The 17,205-nt window shown below is 41.5% G+C and overlaps 1 protein-coding gene across 2 annotated transcripts in view; it reads right to left on the reverse strand.

Annotated features, from left to right (window-relative positions):
* Positions 1-17,205, reverse strand: part of mtor (mechanistic target of rapamycin kinase) — an 82,784-nt gene that overhangs the window by 62,782 nt on the left and 2,797 nt on the right. Inside the window, exons 5-19 of one of the 2 annotated variants that reach the window (XM_024292198.2) lie at positions 12,932-13,132; positions 12,716-12,850; positions 12,368-12,643; positions 10,524-10,632; positions 10,192-10,375; positions 9,827-9,955; positions 9,481-9,725; positions 6,741-6,950; positions 6,459-6,664; positions 5,510-5,632; positions 5,339-5,422; positions 5,126-5,191; positions 2,839-2,931; positions 2,607-2,741; positions 813-942 (exon numbers count right to left, since the gene is read on the reverse strand). In XM_024292198.2, the coding sequence (XP_024147966.1) occupies positions 813-942; positions 2,607-2,741; positions 2,839-2,931; positions 5,126-5,191; positions 5,339-5,422; positions 5,510-5,632; positions 6,459-6,664; positions 6,741-6,950; positions 9,481-9,725; positions 9,827-9,955; positions 10,192-10,375; positions 10,524-10,632; positions 12,368-12,643; positions 12,716-12,850; positions 12,932-13,132 (2,326 nt within the window). The remainder of the gene's footprint in view (positions 1-812; positions 943-2,606; positions 2,742-2,838; positions 2,932-5,125; positions 5,192-5,338; positions 5,423-5,509; positions 5,633-6,458; positions 6,665-6,740; positions 6,951-9,480; positions 9,726-9,826; positions 9,956-10,191; positions 10,376-10,523; positions 10,633-12,367; positions 12,644-12,715; positions 12,851-12,931; positions 13,133-17,205) is intronic. The other variant, XM_024292199.1, reaches the window with a different exon arrangement.

Consider the following 17,205-nt stretch of genomic DNA (forward strand, 5'->3'; position numbering starts at 1 on the left):
TTTATTTTTAAAAGAAACTTGATAAATGGCAAATCCACCGTCCCGCAGATGTTTGTACACTCAGTCTCATAGGAATAAAACTGAGTATTTTAACCAGGAGAATCATATGAAAGCAGTCATTTCATAAAAGTTTTCATTCAAATATTCCATCTTTTTCCATTCATTCACTAAAGCAGATGAGTGAAACCTCCAGTCTCCTTGGTGGAGATCAGGTCACGCTGAGACCTCTCTCCTCTGGTGGGACGTAACAGCAGCATTTATGCTAAAGAGGCTCAGACTATAATTGAACGGCTGCTGTTTTCATTTGCAGCCACAACGCTGCTGTGAAGACATTTGATTATAAATGAATGAGGAGAGCCCATCATCAGATCAGGCGGTTTATTAAAGGTGGGGGGGTTAAAGGTGTCACTGCTGCTCATCTAATGAAGCACCAAAGGATCCACGGTTCACTTCAGCTCACAAACCGTCAGATCTGTAAACCAGCTCAACAAGCGCGGAGTCTGCATGGATCTCCACCAGCGATCCTTTCCTCCTGAAATGATGCGTCTTCAAAGACCTGACTGGTTTTCTTGGAGATGTCAAAGCCACTGTGACGAACAGACGGCGTCCAAAGCAAACACAGACGCTCAGCGGCGCTCTCGGGTCACACGTCCCAGGCAGGTTTAAATACGTCTCAAGATCATCTCAAAAGTTTCCAGATGTTGCAGTAAAAACTTGATACTGTTGTAAATTCCAGGAATACAAATAAAAAGTGGATATAATGGACAGAGAGGATCTCGGTGAAAGAGTAGCAGCAGCACTCGGAGGCCTACCTGAGTCCTGGCTGGACTTGGACTCTGACAGGCTGACGGCCGAAGCGTCTCGGGATTGGTCGATCATGCCGATGTTCACCTTGTGCTTGTAAGGGTCCAGAGCTCCGAGGAGACCCAGGACCCGGATAGCCTGGTGGAGGGTCAGCAGGAAATGTGACGTGACAGAGATGAGAAAGATTTATTACTAACTTAAGTCTGCATGATGCAAGAGGAACAAAGAAAAAACATACCCTTAATACTGTAGTTCAACCATGAAAACAATCGCTGGACTTCCTGACAAATCTGATCAGATAGATTCATTTGTCTGAGCTGAAAATGTTGAATAACTAAAAAATTTCATTGTCTAAATTTGTTTTGTCTGAAAGAGTCTCTAGAATCCTGTGGCTTTTCCTGGTTAGAAACCAGCAGAGGCGCTTCTGCAGGAACCGGCCCAGAACCGTACTGGAAACCAGAAGAATTTAACAGGTGGAAAGTCATTTCCATGGAACCAGAACCGAAACAGCAGAGGTGAAGGGGTCCGTTTCAAAAGGGCGGTCACAGCATATTTACTAGGGGGTGTATTGGCAGAAGGCTGACGATACGATATGTACCAGGATATATCCCAAAACCAGAACTAATTTTCACTGTTAGTGTGACTTAGAAAAAAAAAAACTTAAGCACTGCAACTGTATCTCATATGCAAGTTGGTTCATGATTTATGCTGCTTTTCTTTTGGACTCCCTGGGAAAAGAGGGTTTTAATCCCAACGGGACATTCCTGGTTAAATAAATAAATTGGTGAATTAAGAAATATTTGCTTTTAAAGGGAACAGTCAACAATATCTAAAATCCACAACAAACGGTGTTTCTCAGCGGTGTTTAGCTGCTCATATACGAGGGGTGTCCAACTCAATTGAACGCGGGGGCCAAAATCCAAAACACACCTTAGGTCGCGGGCCGAACAGGATAAACATTTATTGAAGACTCTAAAACTACATTTTAAAACTTTAAAACCAGAACTTTTTAATATAACTATGAATAAAAGAGGCAGGAATATTTTTCCAGAATAAATCAACTTAAATAACTTTCACTGTTTTACTCTATGTAAAAATATATATTGTCAAAATGATATATGCTAGAAATAAACTATTAAAATATTAAAAGAAAAAAACACTGAAATAATACATTACTTTAAATAAGAAATTATACTTATAAATAACCTAAAAGATTTTGATTTCCATAAAATATATCCTCTAAAATATACAAATATGAACATTCTGCCTAACAAAACAAATAAAGCCTGGAAACGAAAATAAATTTGTGTTTTTTAGCAAAACAAAACAAGAAAGAAGAATGGAGCCAAAATTTCTTATAGGGTTGAACAAATATTTCAAAATCCACAAACAAAACCAAAACAAACGTGTTGTGGATATTGGAAGGAGGCTTTGAAATTATTATGGGATTTCCACAGGAGGAACGGGGGGGTCCCATGATGATGTCTCGTGAGTGGGTCAGTTGATGGACGGATTCCCAAAATATCACGTCTTTACATCAGGACCAAGTCAGGTTTCCACTTCAGTTTTTATTTCTATGTTGAGTTTTATTTTTGCTTTTTTATGTTTTATTATGCTCGGGGCAAAGGCAGTTGGGGGGTCATTCTGAGTGTTTAATAATTCTCTTTTTTATTGTTTTAGGTCTGTTAAGCATTTTGCATAACTCTTGTATGAAAATTGCTTTATAAATACAATTTGGTTTCCTTCGATTGGATTCCACCGTTCAGAAAAAGAAGGGAGTGATGCAGCCCCCCCATGCATACCTCTCTTCTGATCCCCTGGTTTTGTTCAGTCTTGAGGAAATTTAGGAGCACCTCCAGCAGAGAGGGATATTTACGGTATGGCTCCACCACGTAGCCCGTGCTAGCAACCTGCTGGCCTAATGTCCACAGCGCCACCTGGAGGAAAAGCAGACTCACTGAGGAAGTCCAAAGGGATGTCTCACTGTTCACATCCATCAGTAACAAAGATAATTAACCTGATTTCTGCACAAACCTGCCGCTTAGCCAGCGAGGAGGAGTCCTGCAGCATGTCCATGATGATGGGAAAAAGCTCGTCCATCCACTTCCTCATCTCCAGGCCGCTCACCTGACAGGTCAGAAACATCAAACGTCTGAGATCTCCGAGCTTTCAACAACTCAGAAACAGGCTGGACAAATACAAACGTGATGGGGTTCCAGCATTATACATGGGGCAAAAAAGTAATTAGTGAGCCACCAAAAGTGCAAGTTCTCCCACGTACAAATAAGAGAGGCCTGAAATGTTCATCATAGATATACCTCAACCTTGAGAGACAAAATGAAAAAAAAATTCCAGAAAGTAACATTGTCTGGTTTTTAAAGAATGTATTTGTAAATTATGGGGGAAAATAAGTATTTGGTCAATAATTAAAATTCATCTCAATACTTTGTTTCATACCCTTTGTTAACAATGACTGCAGTCAAATGTTTTCTGTAAATCTTCACGAGGTTTCGACAAACTGTTGCTGGTATTTTGGTCCATTCCTCCATCAGATCTCCTCTAGAGCAGTGATGTTTTAGTTCATTCCTCCATCAGATCTCCTCTAGAGCAGAGATGTTTCCGGACTGTCTCTGGGTAACACAGACTTTCAACTCTCTTCAATGATTTTCTTTGGGGTTGAGATCTGGAGAATGGTTAGACCACTCCAGGACTTTGAAATGCTTCTTCTGAAGCCACTCCTTGGACAGTGTATTTGGGATGGTTGTCATGGCGACCAACCCAGCTAAAAACAGCCACAAACCATGATGGTATGGTGTTCTTTGGATGTAATTCAGTATTTTTTCTCCTTCAAACATTTAAGTTTTTAGCAAAAAATTCTATTGTGGTTTCCTCTGACAATAGGACATTCTCTAAATCATGGGTGCCCAAAGTGGGGCCCACAGGCCAAATTTGGCCTGCCAAAGGTTATCTTTCGGCCCGCCAACTCAAGGCTGCGGAAGCCATCTAGTGATTAGTTAAAACTCCTTACCCGTTTCCCAATGACTCTCTATGGTGTTCCAAAACTCTACGGCTGTAATATACTTTCAGCCTCAGGGTGGCTCTGCTAGCACTTTCTGAGCCTGTGGTTATGGCTGAAACATCCCCCAAATAAGTCAGCCCTGGGCTTTTTTTATGTTAGAAATTCCCAAGAGCCTTAACTGTCACTTCCGGTGCTTTTAGTGGCCTATTTTAGCTTGCCAAGATGGAGCGACAACGGCAGTGGCGAATGGATAAAGTCAAAAGACCAGCTACAGGTCTCATTAGGACCAAGTTTGCTGTTTTCATTGGAAGAAATTTTGTTTTAGCTTGCTCCTGTTTTTCAAGTAAAAATGGGCAGTGAGGCCTTGCTATTAAAGGTTTCAAGGATACATATTACTTATTTTTATTCTTACTAATTTATGTTACCTTCATTAATTTAGAATGAAAATAAATGAATTCATCCCAGCTCTCTGCAGGTCTTTCACAAGGTCCCTCGTGTGGTTCTGGGGTTTATGCTCATCGTTCTTGTCATCATTCTGACCTCACAGGGTGAGATCTGCCCCAGAGGGAGATTCTCAGTGGTCTTGTATGTCTTCCATTTCCTAATAGTTGATTTCTTCTCATCAAGCTGCTACCTGCTGCAGATTCAGTCTTCCAGCCTGGTGAAGGTCAACAGTTTTGTTTCTGGTGTCTTGAGACAGCTCTTTGGTGGAGTTTGGAGTGCGACTGTTTGAGGTTTTGGACCAGTGTCTTTCATAAAGATCTGTCCATTGATACAGGTAACAAGTGGAGGACAGAGGATCCTCTTCCAGAAGAAGTTACAGGTCTGTGAGACACAGAAATCTGGCTTGTTTGTGGGTGAACAAATACTTATTTTCCACCATAATTTACTAATAAATTCTTTAAAAATCAGACAATGTGATTTCCTGGATTTTTCCCCTCATTCTGTCTCTCTTAGTTCAATTTCATCATAGTACCTATGATGAAAATTTCAATGGTCTCTTGTCTTTTTTAGTGGGAGAACCTGCACATTTGGTGGCTGACTGAATACTTTTTTGCATCACTGTAAGCCTGTGGAATCACAATTCAACAGCTTTACTGATGAAAGATTACAGCACTTTAAGGAATCATGTCTGACGTTAAGAATATGAAGATTATGCAAAAATGTTCCTAAACGTCTGCATTCAGTATAAAATGATTGTTTTTGAAGGGCAGGACAGATGAGACGCTTCTCTGAATCTCCTTCCTTCCTCGCACGTTTCCAGAAAACCTGCTCCTCAACCTCTTCCTGCCCTGACTCCACCTGAGACTTCCCTGAGCTCTGAATGCTACGCAGCCTCTTCCTGCCTCCAACTGCATCATCTAACACCTGGACGGAGTAAAGTGAAGCAAACATCTGAGGGCAGGGACGAAGCTCTCTGCTTTGGAGAAAAATAAAACATCCATTCATGTGAATTTAAGATGAGTAGAAACCTGCCATCATCCCATTGAAACAACCAAAAACACGTGTTCTCACTTGAGCCAGCTCTCCAATAGTTGCGAGGACACTAATCACCACGGCTGGGTTTGGGTCTGGATCTTTAAGTTTGAGGATTAGAGCCTGGAAGCAGAAGAGCAGAAATTGAAATGAAGCTCCCAGTTTGTCTCCAACATAAAGCTTCAGAGCAGAGAAGCAGCAGAGTCTCACCTTAAGGATGGGCTCCATATATGGGCGAATGAGGCGGGGGGCGTTGGAGACCAGGTGACCCAGCATGCGAGCGCTCTGCTCTTTGTTCCTGCCGACTCCACTGTGCTCCAACTCGGTCAGGATCTGCAACAGTTCCATGAATCCATCATTTCTGAGGTTGGTTTACTCTGAGCTTCACAAAAACACTTCTCTGAAGTTAGGGAGGTCAGCTCTGCTGCCCTCTACAGGCAAAAAACTGAAACTGCAGAAATAAGGAAGTAGAAGCAACTAAAATATTTGGAATAAAATATATACATTTGAATTTTAAAATGGAGAGATTTGTTACAGATAAAAACTGTTTGTTCAAAATTGCTTTACACAAGCAAATACTCTACATACAAGGCTGCAGCAGACACAACATTATACATTTTAAAAACACATGCTTTAATTTATTTATCAGTAAGTGAATTTAGAAAAACTATTCATGACATGATTCATAATTAAAGCACATATTTACAGAATAAATGAATAATTTTAATAACAACATTATTTTTTATTATGGAACACAAAATCCCTCAGATTAAAATGTAATCAACATAGAGATTAAGATCTTCAATATCTACTTAGAAAACGTTTGGCAGCAAAAAACCTTCAAGTTTGGGGATTTTCCCAAAATGGTTTTATGATTTTTTTTAGGACAAATGAAAAAGAAAAAAGATTTCTCTCGTATTAGTCCAAAATCCTTGAAGTGACAAAAAAATAACCGAATTAATAAATTAAAAAAGAAAGTTAATGAATTCATAAAGAACAAAGGGAGAAGCAATGTGATGAAGCATGACTTCATGACTGTGGAGTGTGTTTTTTGTCCAGACTTTGAATGTTTTTAATTCCTAGACTTTTGTTTTTCTCTGTGAATCAAGGGCTGGACATTTCAGGCGAGGCGGGAAGCACTCTGTGGTTCTTCTTATACCTGGATTAGCATCTTGCGGAGGAAAGGCATGACGAAGGCAGGATTCATGCTGCTCAGGCGGCCGATGGTGCAGATGGCCAGCTCTCTGATCTCGAACACCTCGTCGTTCAGGGCAACAAACAGCGCCTGCAGGTTCTCTGCCTGGGCCAGGTGAGCATCAAAACGCTCATCCAGCGAGGCGAGGACACAGTATCGAATATCTGGATCTACGGCGAGAGGAGGTCGTTATCCCTGTGGTTATGGGCTGATGGCGCCACACCGGACATCCTCCATCAGTACTACCTGGATCGGTGATGCCAACAACCAGCAGCTTGCTGAGCACATCTGCAACCACCTGCACAGCGGTCTGACTGACGACATGGCCGTTGATCAGGTTGATGGAGGGCGTGAGGAGGCGGGAGCAGGTGCGGGCCGCTTCCATCCGGATCTCCTTGTGCTCACTGTTCAGAAAGTGATCGGCGCAGTGGCGAACGAACTGGGTCAGGGAGTGTCCTGGAGGAGACGGAGTCAGACGGACAGTCCAAGTTCTAGTCTTTATTCTACTACTGTTAATAAGATAATGCAAAATTTAATTTGGAAATAAAAAACAAACATAAAGGGTAATTAACATAATTTTTCTTTTAAGTAAAAATGAATATCAAAAAGCCAAAACTTCACAATTCACATTTATTGCTGTCTTGGGAAGTGACTGGTTAAGTTCAGACATCATTAAAAGAATAAAGTAAGAGAACATCAAAAAATTGATTGTTGCTCAATTGAAAAGTAATTCATTCAACAAAGGAAAACTAAGTCACAATCAGATTCTGAGAGTATACATCCTTGTACCTCTCTGGTTTCCTTAATGTTTCAGAATACAAACTCAACAGTCAATGCTTGAAACAGAAAGGAAGAAGCAAATGTATTTAATCCCTCCTCCACTATAATATGTATTGCATGGTTGCTGTTATCATTGCCCTAAATATAAGACCTAAAATTATTAAAATTAAATCATGAAATGACAGGAGTTCTGTACAGGCTTCTTCCCATGTATAAAAACACATATTCTGATCATATATCTGAGCCATAAACAGACATATTTACATAGTTATTAATCCTACACTTACAGAGGATTGAAAGTTTGAGCACCCCAGATAAAAAGTTCTGTTATTGTGCATAAAGAACCCAAGGAAAGATTGAAAAATCTTCTGAAGGTATCAGTTTACAGATGAGACAGTTCTTTAATATGTCAAAAAGACGTTATTTCCATCATTTATCCTTTCAAGATAACAGAAAACTAAATAATGGTGTGTACATAAGTTTGGGCCCCTGCAGAGTTGGTACCTTGTATCACAGCTTTAAAGGTTTTTTGTATTCAGCCAAGAGTCTATCAGTTCTAGTTTGAGGAATCTTCATCCATTCTTCTTTACTAAAGTCTTCCAGTTGTCTGAGACTTCTGAGATGTCTGTTCCACTCTGCTCTGTTCAGGTCTATCATACATGTTCAATCATGTTGATTGAGGTCAGGTGATTGGGAAGGTCACTGCAAAACCTTCAGTCTTAATGTAAGCCAGCGTGGATTCTGAGGTGTGTTTATGATCATCATCCATTTGGAGAGAGCTGCACGGTGGCGCAGTGGTTAGCGCTCTTGCCTCACAGCGAGAAGGCCCCGGTTCGAATCCCGGCTGGGACCTTTCTGTGTGGAGTTTGCATGTTCTCCCCGTGCATGCGTGGGTTTTCACCGGGGACTCCGGCTTCCTCCCACCGTCCAAAAACATGCTTCATAGGTTAATTGGTGACTCTAAATTGCCCCTAGGTGTGAATGTGAGAGTGAATGTGTGTGTGATTGAGGCCCTGCGACAGACTGGCGACCTGTCCAGGGTGTACCCCGCCTTCGCCCATCAGTAGCCGGGATAGGCTCCGGCACCCCCGCGACCCCGAAAGGGCAGAAGCGGTCAAGAAGATGGATGGATGGATGGATCCATTTGGAGAAACCATCCTCTCTTCAACTTCATGTTTTTCACAGATGGCATCAAGTTTTGTTAGTGGAATCCATTCTTCCTTCTGCTGGTGAAATGTTTCCTGATCCTGGCTGCACAACAAGCCCAGAGTACGATTGATCCACCCCCCCATGCTTAACAGCTGGACAGAGGTTCTGTTCATTTAACTCTGGACCCTTTCTTTGCTCAGTGGGTTCCATTTGGACTGGATCGGTCCACAGAACTTGTCTCCAAAATGCATCAGGTTTGTTTTTATGCTCATTGTGAACTTTAAAGGATGAATTTTGTGTTGAGAAGAAGAGGTTTTGTGAAGAGGTTTTCTTCTGATGACTCTTGACAGTAGAACAGTGCAGCACAACTCCAGAGTCTGCAGATCTTTCTGGAGGATCCTGCAGTCAAACCCAGGTTTGGACTTGCTTTTCTCCCAATCCTGCAGCTGCTCTGTCTGAGAGTTTTCTTGATCTTCCAAATTTTGCTTTAACTTCCACTCTTCCTGTTGACTGACATTTCTTAATAACAGAGGATACTGGAATCTGAAAACACTTTGCTTTCTTCTTACAGCCTTCTCCTGCTTTGTGAGCATCAACTGTTTTCAGTTTAAGTCTTCTAGAACCCATGATGCTGATTGGTAGAGAAAGGTCACATGACTCACATTATTTAAAATCTTTCAGATTGAAATCACCTGTCTTTGCAAATGATGACTGAACAATCCATGAAACTGTCAGGTCTCAGCTTTTCCAAAAAACTCTGCAGGAGCCCAAACTTTTACACACACTATTATTTAGTTTTCTGTTATTTTGAAAAGGTAAATGATGGAAATAAAACCTATTTTTAACATATTCAAAGAATGTCTCGTCTGTAAATTGATGCTTTAGAGGATTTGTCAATCTTTCCTTGGCTTCTTTATGCACAATAGAACATTTTACCTGGGGGGCCCAAACTTTTGATCCCCACTGTAAGAAGAACAATATTTAACACTGAGATCTGATATTTAACATCAGTCGTTTTTTTGAAACAGAGTACTGCAGGAACTATCCAGGTTCTTACCTTCAAACTCAAAGCTCCCCAGCGTGCGCAGGGCCAGGGTGATCCCGCCCACATCGCCCGCCTCAGGGATGTTGGTGAGACTCGGCGAGGCCATCTGGTGAGCCAGGCCTTTGGGCATGCCGGGGTGCCGGAGCGGCTTGTGCATCAGCACCAGCGACAGCATCTTCAGCAAACCGTCCTGGATGTCCTTTTTGAGCTGAGGTATTTGGCGGCTCAGGTCGTACAGCACCGCCGTGAGAGCAGGACTGGGCCGGGACCATGAGCAACGATAAAAGTAGAGTTTCTGAGATCTGCTGCATAAAGGTTAAAGTACGGAGCGTGGAGCAGAAGGTCCCCTCCGCCCTACCTCAGCCCCACCGCCAGCATGGGCTCCAGCAGCTCCTTGATGTCTGGCTGGATGCTGGGACCCATGGCTCTTGAAAGCATGCTGATGCACGTGAAGACCGTGGCGTCCACCTGGATGGTCTTCTGTCTCCTGCACACACGAACACCAGTCAAATGAGTTTTTAGTCGAGAAATGACCGGCCCTCAAAAGACTTGAATTACCTGTATTTTAAGAACACATGTAAACAAATCAGATCCCATTCAAACTAAATCTCAATTTGCTTTAGATGAAGAAGAAACAGATCATGTCACCAACTCATCCAGACAGCCTCTTAGTACAGATCTTGTTTTTCTACTAACATCTGAACACAGTTTTCAATGACTGACTTGTGTGCAAAGTCTTTGGGTGGCAGCGCCGCCTTGATGATCTCCAGGATCTTCGACAGGTACGGTTGGATTTCCGTCCTGACGGCAACGACCAGCAGCCCCAGAGCCTGGAAGGCGGCCGTCCTCTCCTTCTCCTTCTTCAGACAGCCCAGCAGGTGTCCCATGGTGTCCGACAAATACTGGTCTGCTCACACAACAGAGCAGAGCACATCAAAGCAGGGTCCAACAGTCAGTGCTCCAGAGAACAGCCCTTTGTTCTTGAAGTCCCTGATGCAGCTGAACTTTGCATGAACATGCAGGTGCATGTAAACCATAAAAAGGTGATGTCTCACCTGTAAAGTTGTGTGGCTGGAAGGCAGCTAAGCGTGGCAGCAGGTTGAGGATGGTCATCTGTATCAGCGGGTTTTTACTGGTTTTGTACTTCAGGACCCAACGACACACCTTCACAGACAAAGCAGAATGTTTTTTATAGACCTACCTTCATTAAACCTAGAAACACTTAAAGCTACAACTCTCATTTCCCCATGAAGACACGTTCACACATGAGGAACAAGCCAGTGGAGTTCAGTCAGTGTGGGCTTCGGGGTCCTCCACGCATGAGCAGGCCGAGCTGGAATCGAACCTGCAACTTCAGCTGTGAATTGTTATTTAGGTGGAAATCCGATTTGATTCACGAATCCAGCGGTTTACAGATCTAACCGTGGTTCTTACAATTAATATTGAACATCTGAATGGTAACTGTATGTTTGTCTTTTTACAGGATCTACACAAATTAAAATGATTTGCATTTCTTTATCATTTCTACCTTTATTTACAACAGAAGGTCAGAATCCACAAACATAAGAGATAAAAATAGCATTTATCACTGTAAACCAGGGGTGTCAAACTCAATCACACAGGGGGCCAAAATCCAAAACACACTTTAGGTCACAGGCCGAACAGGATAAACATTTATTGAAAACTCTAAAACTACATTTTCAAAACTTTAAAACCAGAACTTTTTAACATAATTATGAACTAGATATATAGCATTACCTGTGATAATGCTAGTGTGAATGCTGTAAGAGGAATTTGGCTGCTGAAGATGCTGAAATTGATAGCTAAAAACCCTGAAACTGGTAACCAGCTAAAATATTAGCTAAATGACAAATTAGCGTAAAGAAAAAAAAAAAATAGGTTAACCAAAACAGCTAGCATGTAGCTGAAAAATTAGCTAAACTTAAAAAAAGCCTTAAAAAATGAAAAACAGACCAAAGTAGTCTTATTAAATGCCAGAACAGTCCAAAAATCTAGCAGAATGTCAATTTTTGACATAATTATGAATAATAAAAAGCAGGAATATTATTCCAGAATAAATCAACTTAAACCTTAAAAAACTTTCAATATTTTACTCTACATAAAAATATATTTTGTCAAAATTATACAAGTTAGAAAGCAAGATAACATCGGGTCAATAATAACAATAAACTAACATGATCTGGAGGGCCGGATCTGGCCCCTGGGCCTTCACTTTGACAACAATGTCTCTCTAGGCTTTTTCTGTCAACTTCAGCAGTAAACAGTCTAAACATCATTGTGTTTTGTATCATTTAAGAACAAATACTCAAAATGCTCTCCACGGTTATTCATCCTCAAAGTTCTGCTACTACAGGTCCAGTAGATCCATGACCATGATCCAAATTCAGAATTTTTAGTGTACCCTCAAAAACACTACTACAAAAGTAAATACCTTTTCAAAGGATGAGGGTTCTCATTTTGAAAGTAAAACTCTCAAATGTTTTTTGTGGATGAAAAAAAATAGACTGAAGTTCAGTCTAGTAAAATAAGTTCTGAAAAAAAAACAGATTTTGTTTTAAATATAATTGGACATAATAGGAAGTAAAACATAGAATGAAATTAAGAATATGAACAAAATCTGTAGATTAATTCTGTGATGTCATAAGACCTCATGATAGAGATGTCATACTGGAACATGTCTGTAAAATGTTCAAAGTTTTGAGAGATTTTTGTTTTTTTCCACTAAAAATGAAAAAGTCTGTTTCTAAAACATGTTTTCTGTTGGAAACAAACATGGCAGACATCAAATATAAGGACTGTAAGTTACTGATTTCTATTCGTGGAGCAGATCACCACCTCGGCATCGATCCACCGAACCTCATTCTCTGGAGGGCCGTACCTGATCGAATCTCTCCTCCATCAGCTCACGGCAGTACCGGCTCTCCACCAGGGAGCTCTTGGCCGGTACCGGAGCGGCTCCAAAGCTGAGGAAGCCCTGAGGCGTGCTGTAGCCCAGCAGCCCCAGGAGAGCGTTTGACTGCTGCGGCTGCACCGACTGGAAACTGGTGAAGGGAGTGATATGGCGGGGCTTGGTTCCAAATCCCATCAGCTCCTTGCAGTACTTGTCATGGACCAGCTGCTGCTGGGTAATCTCCTCCATCTCCTCACGCATTCGCTAGACAGAGACAGCGCTGTGAGTCATCACGTTTCACATGTGGACTTGGTCCACAGAGAACAAAAGGCTCACCTCTCCCTCCATGCTGCTGATGCGAACCAGCTCGTTCAGAATCAGGAGAGCCCCATGAACCCTGTCGTCACGATTCATCCCCTTCTCTTTAGCCAAAGTCTCATCGAAGCCTTTCTCTGCCTCCTCAAATGTTTGCTGTTGGACACAACACGGACACGGCTGAGGCGCTCTGCAGAAACACCCCTCATTCTGAGGAAGGAAACTGTTAAGACTCACTTTGTACCACTGTGGCTTCTGCATTTCTTTGGTCTCCCTCTGGGTGGTGAGGATGAGGCAGGCTCGCAGAGCCGACACGGCGCCCTCTCGGATGGCCTGCTTCTGGTCCCAAACTGCATAAAAGATGTTGTCGAAGAAGGGCTGGACTTGCTGAAAGAAAAAGGTGGGTGCACTGACGGCCAGCTCCCTCAACACCAACACCTGAAGAGATGCAGGGAGACGTTTGGAGCAGGTCTTAAACAGAGAGGTGGAAAACATTTCAGGGTTTTAAAACGTACAGCTGATAAATGATTACATGCTTTTAATAACAAACAATCATATCAGCTGATAAACGTCTCATTTATGTGTCTCAGAAAAGCCAAACTTGGAATCATCCCTACCTAATATTAAAAGCCATTCTACAAACTCCTTTTAGTTTAAAACATATTCTAGAGAAGATTGTTGCAGAGCAGCTTACTGCAGACATGGAGAAGCACTCTCTTTTTGACAGATTTCATTCGGACTTTTGCTAAAGTCTTTCAACTGAAACAGCTTTACGAGCATTTTTAATTACATTTAAGTGCAGCTGACTAGGGGTGGGCAAAAACATCAATATATCGACATATTGCAATATTTAGTCCTGCGATTGTTCTCGATGGGTTCTCACCAAGTATCTATTTTTTATTTTCTTTGAAGAGGTGATCAAATGTTTAAATTGTCATCCTTTAGAGGTAGATAGGGGGCGCACGTTTCATCAATGTGTCTTGCAGCTACTTCAATTATTTATTTTTGTTTTGTTGCTTACAACATATTTGCACTAAGTAGAGACACTGCTGTTCATGTTTACTATTGTGAATTTTACAGATCATTCAAATTCAATTGGTGTCGGTGCTTGTCAAAGACATAGTATTACTGATTTCCGCAATGTTGCAGAAAGGTTGTTTATCATGATTGTTTTCAATCTAAAAAATAAGTGGGGATATATTTTCCTAAAAAATGTGTGTTGTTCGATTTATAATGCGAGTTATTGGAGATTTCAACCAATTATCGAAGTGTCGTGATATCATCAATATTGTGAGCCATGTATCGTGTATCGCATCGTATCGTGAGGCTGACGGTGGGAAATGCTCGGTTGTGGTTCCATTGGACCTTTTCTCAGCAGTTAACCATGGAGTTATGTTGAGTAGATTTGCTGATCTAGTGGGATTGTCTGGTTTTGTCCTACGTTTACGCGGTTTTCTTCCTACTTAAAGACAGAAGCTTCAAGATTTTTTCTAAAACAGTGCAGTTTTCATTTTCTTAGCCGCTTGTCCGTTTCGGGGTCACGGGGGTGCCGGAGCCTGAAGGCTGGTTTATACTTCCAAGCGATCAGCCATCGCATCAGTCGCATCCACAATCGCACAGTCTAGTTAATACTCAGGTTGTCTAGTTTCACTTGCGATTGACCACAACAACTGCGATGAAATTCCAAGTGGTGTTTATGCTTTACAAGCGACACATCGTCTCATGAATGACAATTTAGTTAGAGTTAATCTGCACATTGATGTACACATATAGCATGCAGTTCAATTATTTTACATTTTTGTATTAAGAGCCGTATAACATCCTTTTCTTAAGCCTTTCAGAGTAAAACGTATCCATATTTATAATCATACATAACCTTTGGCAAACTAAAGAACAAATTATATACTAAATAGGATTTTTATCTCTTTTCATGCCCAGAAGTAAAGCGCCTCAATCTTTGATGCACTTTTTAATTAAGTTTATTTTATTGTTATATTTATTTATTTTTAAATCATCAATAAACACCTTAGTACGGTGCTTCGAGTTGAACAATGCTTGACGAAAGGTTCCAGAAATGATATCAATTCATAATACTTCCAAGCAAATTTGCAGCCTCCTGCATCACCACTTTTCCCCGGCAGTTTCTTCTTCTCCCTGGCAAAAACGTCCCTCAGACTTTTCCATCTTTATTTTAGGTCACTGGCCGACTTTCCAGTAGCTTGCTCGATTTTCATCCAGCAATTTTCCGCTCTCTGTATGTCTCTGTACTCTCTCATGGAGTTATTGTAGAGATTTGGACAATTCCTCACTTCCTCCATTAAGTTTTCATCATCAACTGAGCTGAAAAGATCATTTTTTCTGAAGAGAGTTTGCTCCGCCATCACGTCTGCTAATATTTGACCAGAAAACATCCCCCAGTCAACATGTTGAGATATTAACCCAACATTTTTTTCCAGCTGCGGCACATCTCCAGGTTGAGGTCTGGTCTGAAGGTCACAGCTTGAAGTGATTGTTTATGGGTTTGTTTGATCACCTCTGGATTAGTGTGACAATTTTTTACGTGTTGAAGCTAAAAGACGCCTCCAGAATGATTAGAACTACTTTTGGAATCCCAGTTCTGACTTTCAGATCTCTACATGTTCAGACTTCACATTAGATCTCGGAGATCTTAGATTCCACAAATCATGCCAGGCTTCAAGATCATCAGGTCGGTGATTCTCCTTCACACACATTTTAAACTAAAGAGGATCAAACGTTCCCAACATCTGGACCACTCTGCCTCTGTCCCGACCCTCTATGGACTAAGATTGGAAGGTGAAGACTTTTTTATTTTAGCAGTTTTGAGCTAAATGTGGATTTTTGTGTTGGAGCGATTTTGTCTTTTTTTTTTGTTTTTTTAGCTTTAAAGTCTCCCTCCAATGAAAATCGTGTTTGTTGAGTTTTAAACATGTAGTGTGGCATTTTTCTTCTGAAAGAGAACAAATATAATAAGATGTCATTTTGTGTTTGCATTTCCGAGTATTTCTCCTTTTAAATCTCTGTCACTCAAACTGTCGAAGAAAAACTCCGTTTGAATTCCGATGGCTAGCCCACCTATAGCATAGGGGCCGGAGAAGAGAAGATAACATCCCACTTCTGTGCTGTAAAGGATTGTAATTCAGTGAAAGCCCATACTGATGTTAGCTTTCATTATTTTCCCAAAGAATCTGCTCTGAGGAAAAAATGGATTGGATTTATTATTATTGACAACGTCAATAATTATTTGATTTTTTTTGCGGAAAAAGAGACATTTTTCAGCTGGATGGAGAAAGAATTAGAGTTTTGTAAGAAGTTATTTTTGAAGAAGGATCCAGTACACAGTGAACAGCCTGCACTTTCACCGGAAGGTTTTATTTTAGGTTGATGTTTTTGTACGTATTTATATGTAACAGGTGAGCGGATAGGGCTGCACGGTGGCGCAGTGGTTAGCGCTCTTGCCTCACAGTGAGAAGGCCCCGGTTCAAATCCCGGCTGGGACCTTTCTGTGTGGAGTTTGCATGTTCTCCCCGTGCATGCGTGGGTTTTCACCGGGGACTCCGGCTTCCTCCCACCATCCAAAAACATGCTTCATAGGTTAATTGGTGACTCTAAATTGCCCCTAGGTGTGAATGGGTGTGTGATTGAGGCCCTGCGACAGACTGGCGACCTGTCCAGGGTGAACCCCGCCTTCGCCCTTCAGTAGCCGGGTTAGGCTCCGGCACCCCGCGACCCCGAAAGGGAAGAAGCGGACAAGAAGAAGATGGATGGATGAGCGGATAGATGGCTCAGTGGGCTAAGTATAGGGTTTACACGCAGGAGCCCTGGATTAGATCCCAGAGTTGTCCACTGATCTCCACCCAGATTGGGTCCTTAGTCAAGACCCTTGACGCTGCTGCCTAACTGGATCCCTGTGCCCCTCAAGTACAGGGTTGTGTCAGGAAGGGCATCCGGCATAAAAACTCTGCCAAATCACTGTGGCGACCATGAAAGGGATAAGCCAGAAGGTGAACAACAACATTTATAGGTGACAAGTAGAAAAAAAATGACTGAATTATACTGCTCAACACCATAAGCCACGCAGGAGGAGTTTTTTGAAAAGAAGGCTTCAGATCAACAGGAAAAATGGCTTTTTAAGACATTTAGGATGTGGAATTTTTGTTAAAAACTTTACAGTCCTACTTAAAACCCCACTGGGAACGTTTAAGGAAATAAAAAAATTGTTGTAGGGGGGACTTTAATATACACTGCTCACAAAAATTAAAGGAACACTTTTTTATGGGTTCTGGCATGAATCTATTTAAACCTGTCAGATAATTTTCTGGTTGGTTAACCAGCTGAGGGCCTCATTAATCAATTTCAGCTGTATTGGTGTTCATGGAATTAACAACAGATGCACTTCAGTGGTAACAATTAGAAAACCCTCCAAACAGGACTGGTGTTACATGTGGAGGTCATTTCAAGTTTCTTCCTCTTGATCTTTTTTGGCTGGTTTT

This window comes from Oryzias melastigma, linkage group LG7 (genome assembly GCF_002922805.2).
Source record: "Oryzias melastigma strain HK-1 linkage group LG7, ASM292280v2, whole genome shotgun sequence".
NCBI lineage: Eukaryota > Metazoa > Chordata > Actinopteri > Beloniformes > Adrianichthyidae > Oryzias > Oryzias melastigma.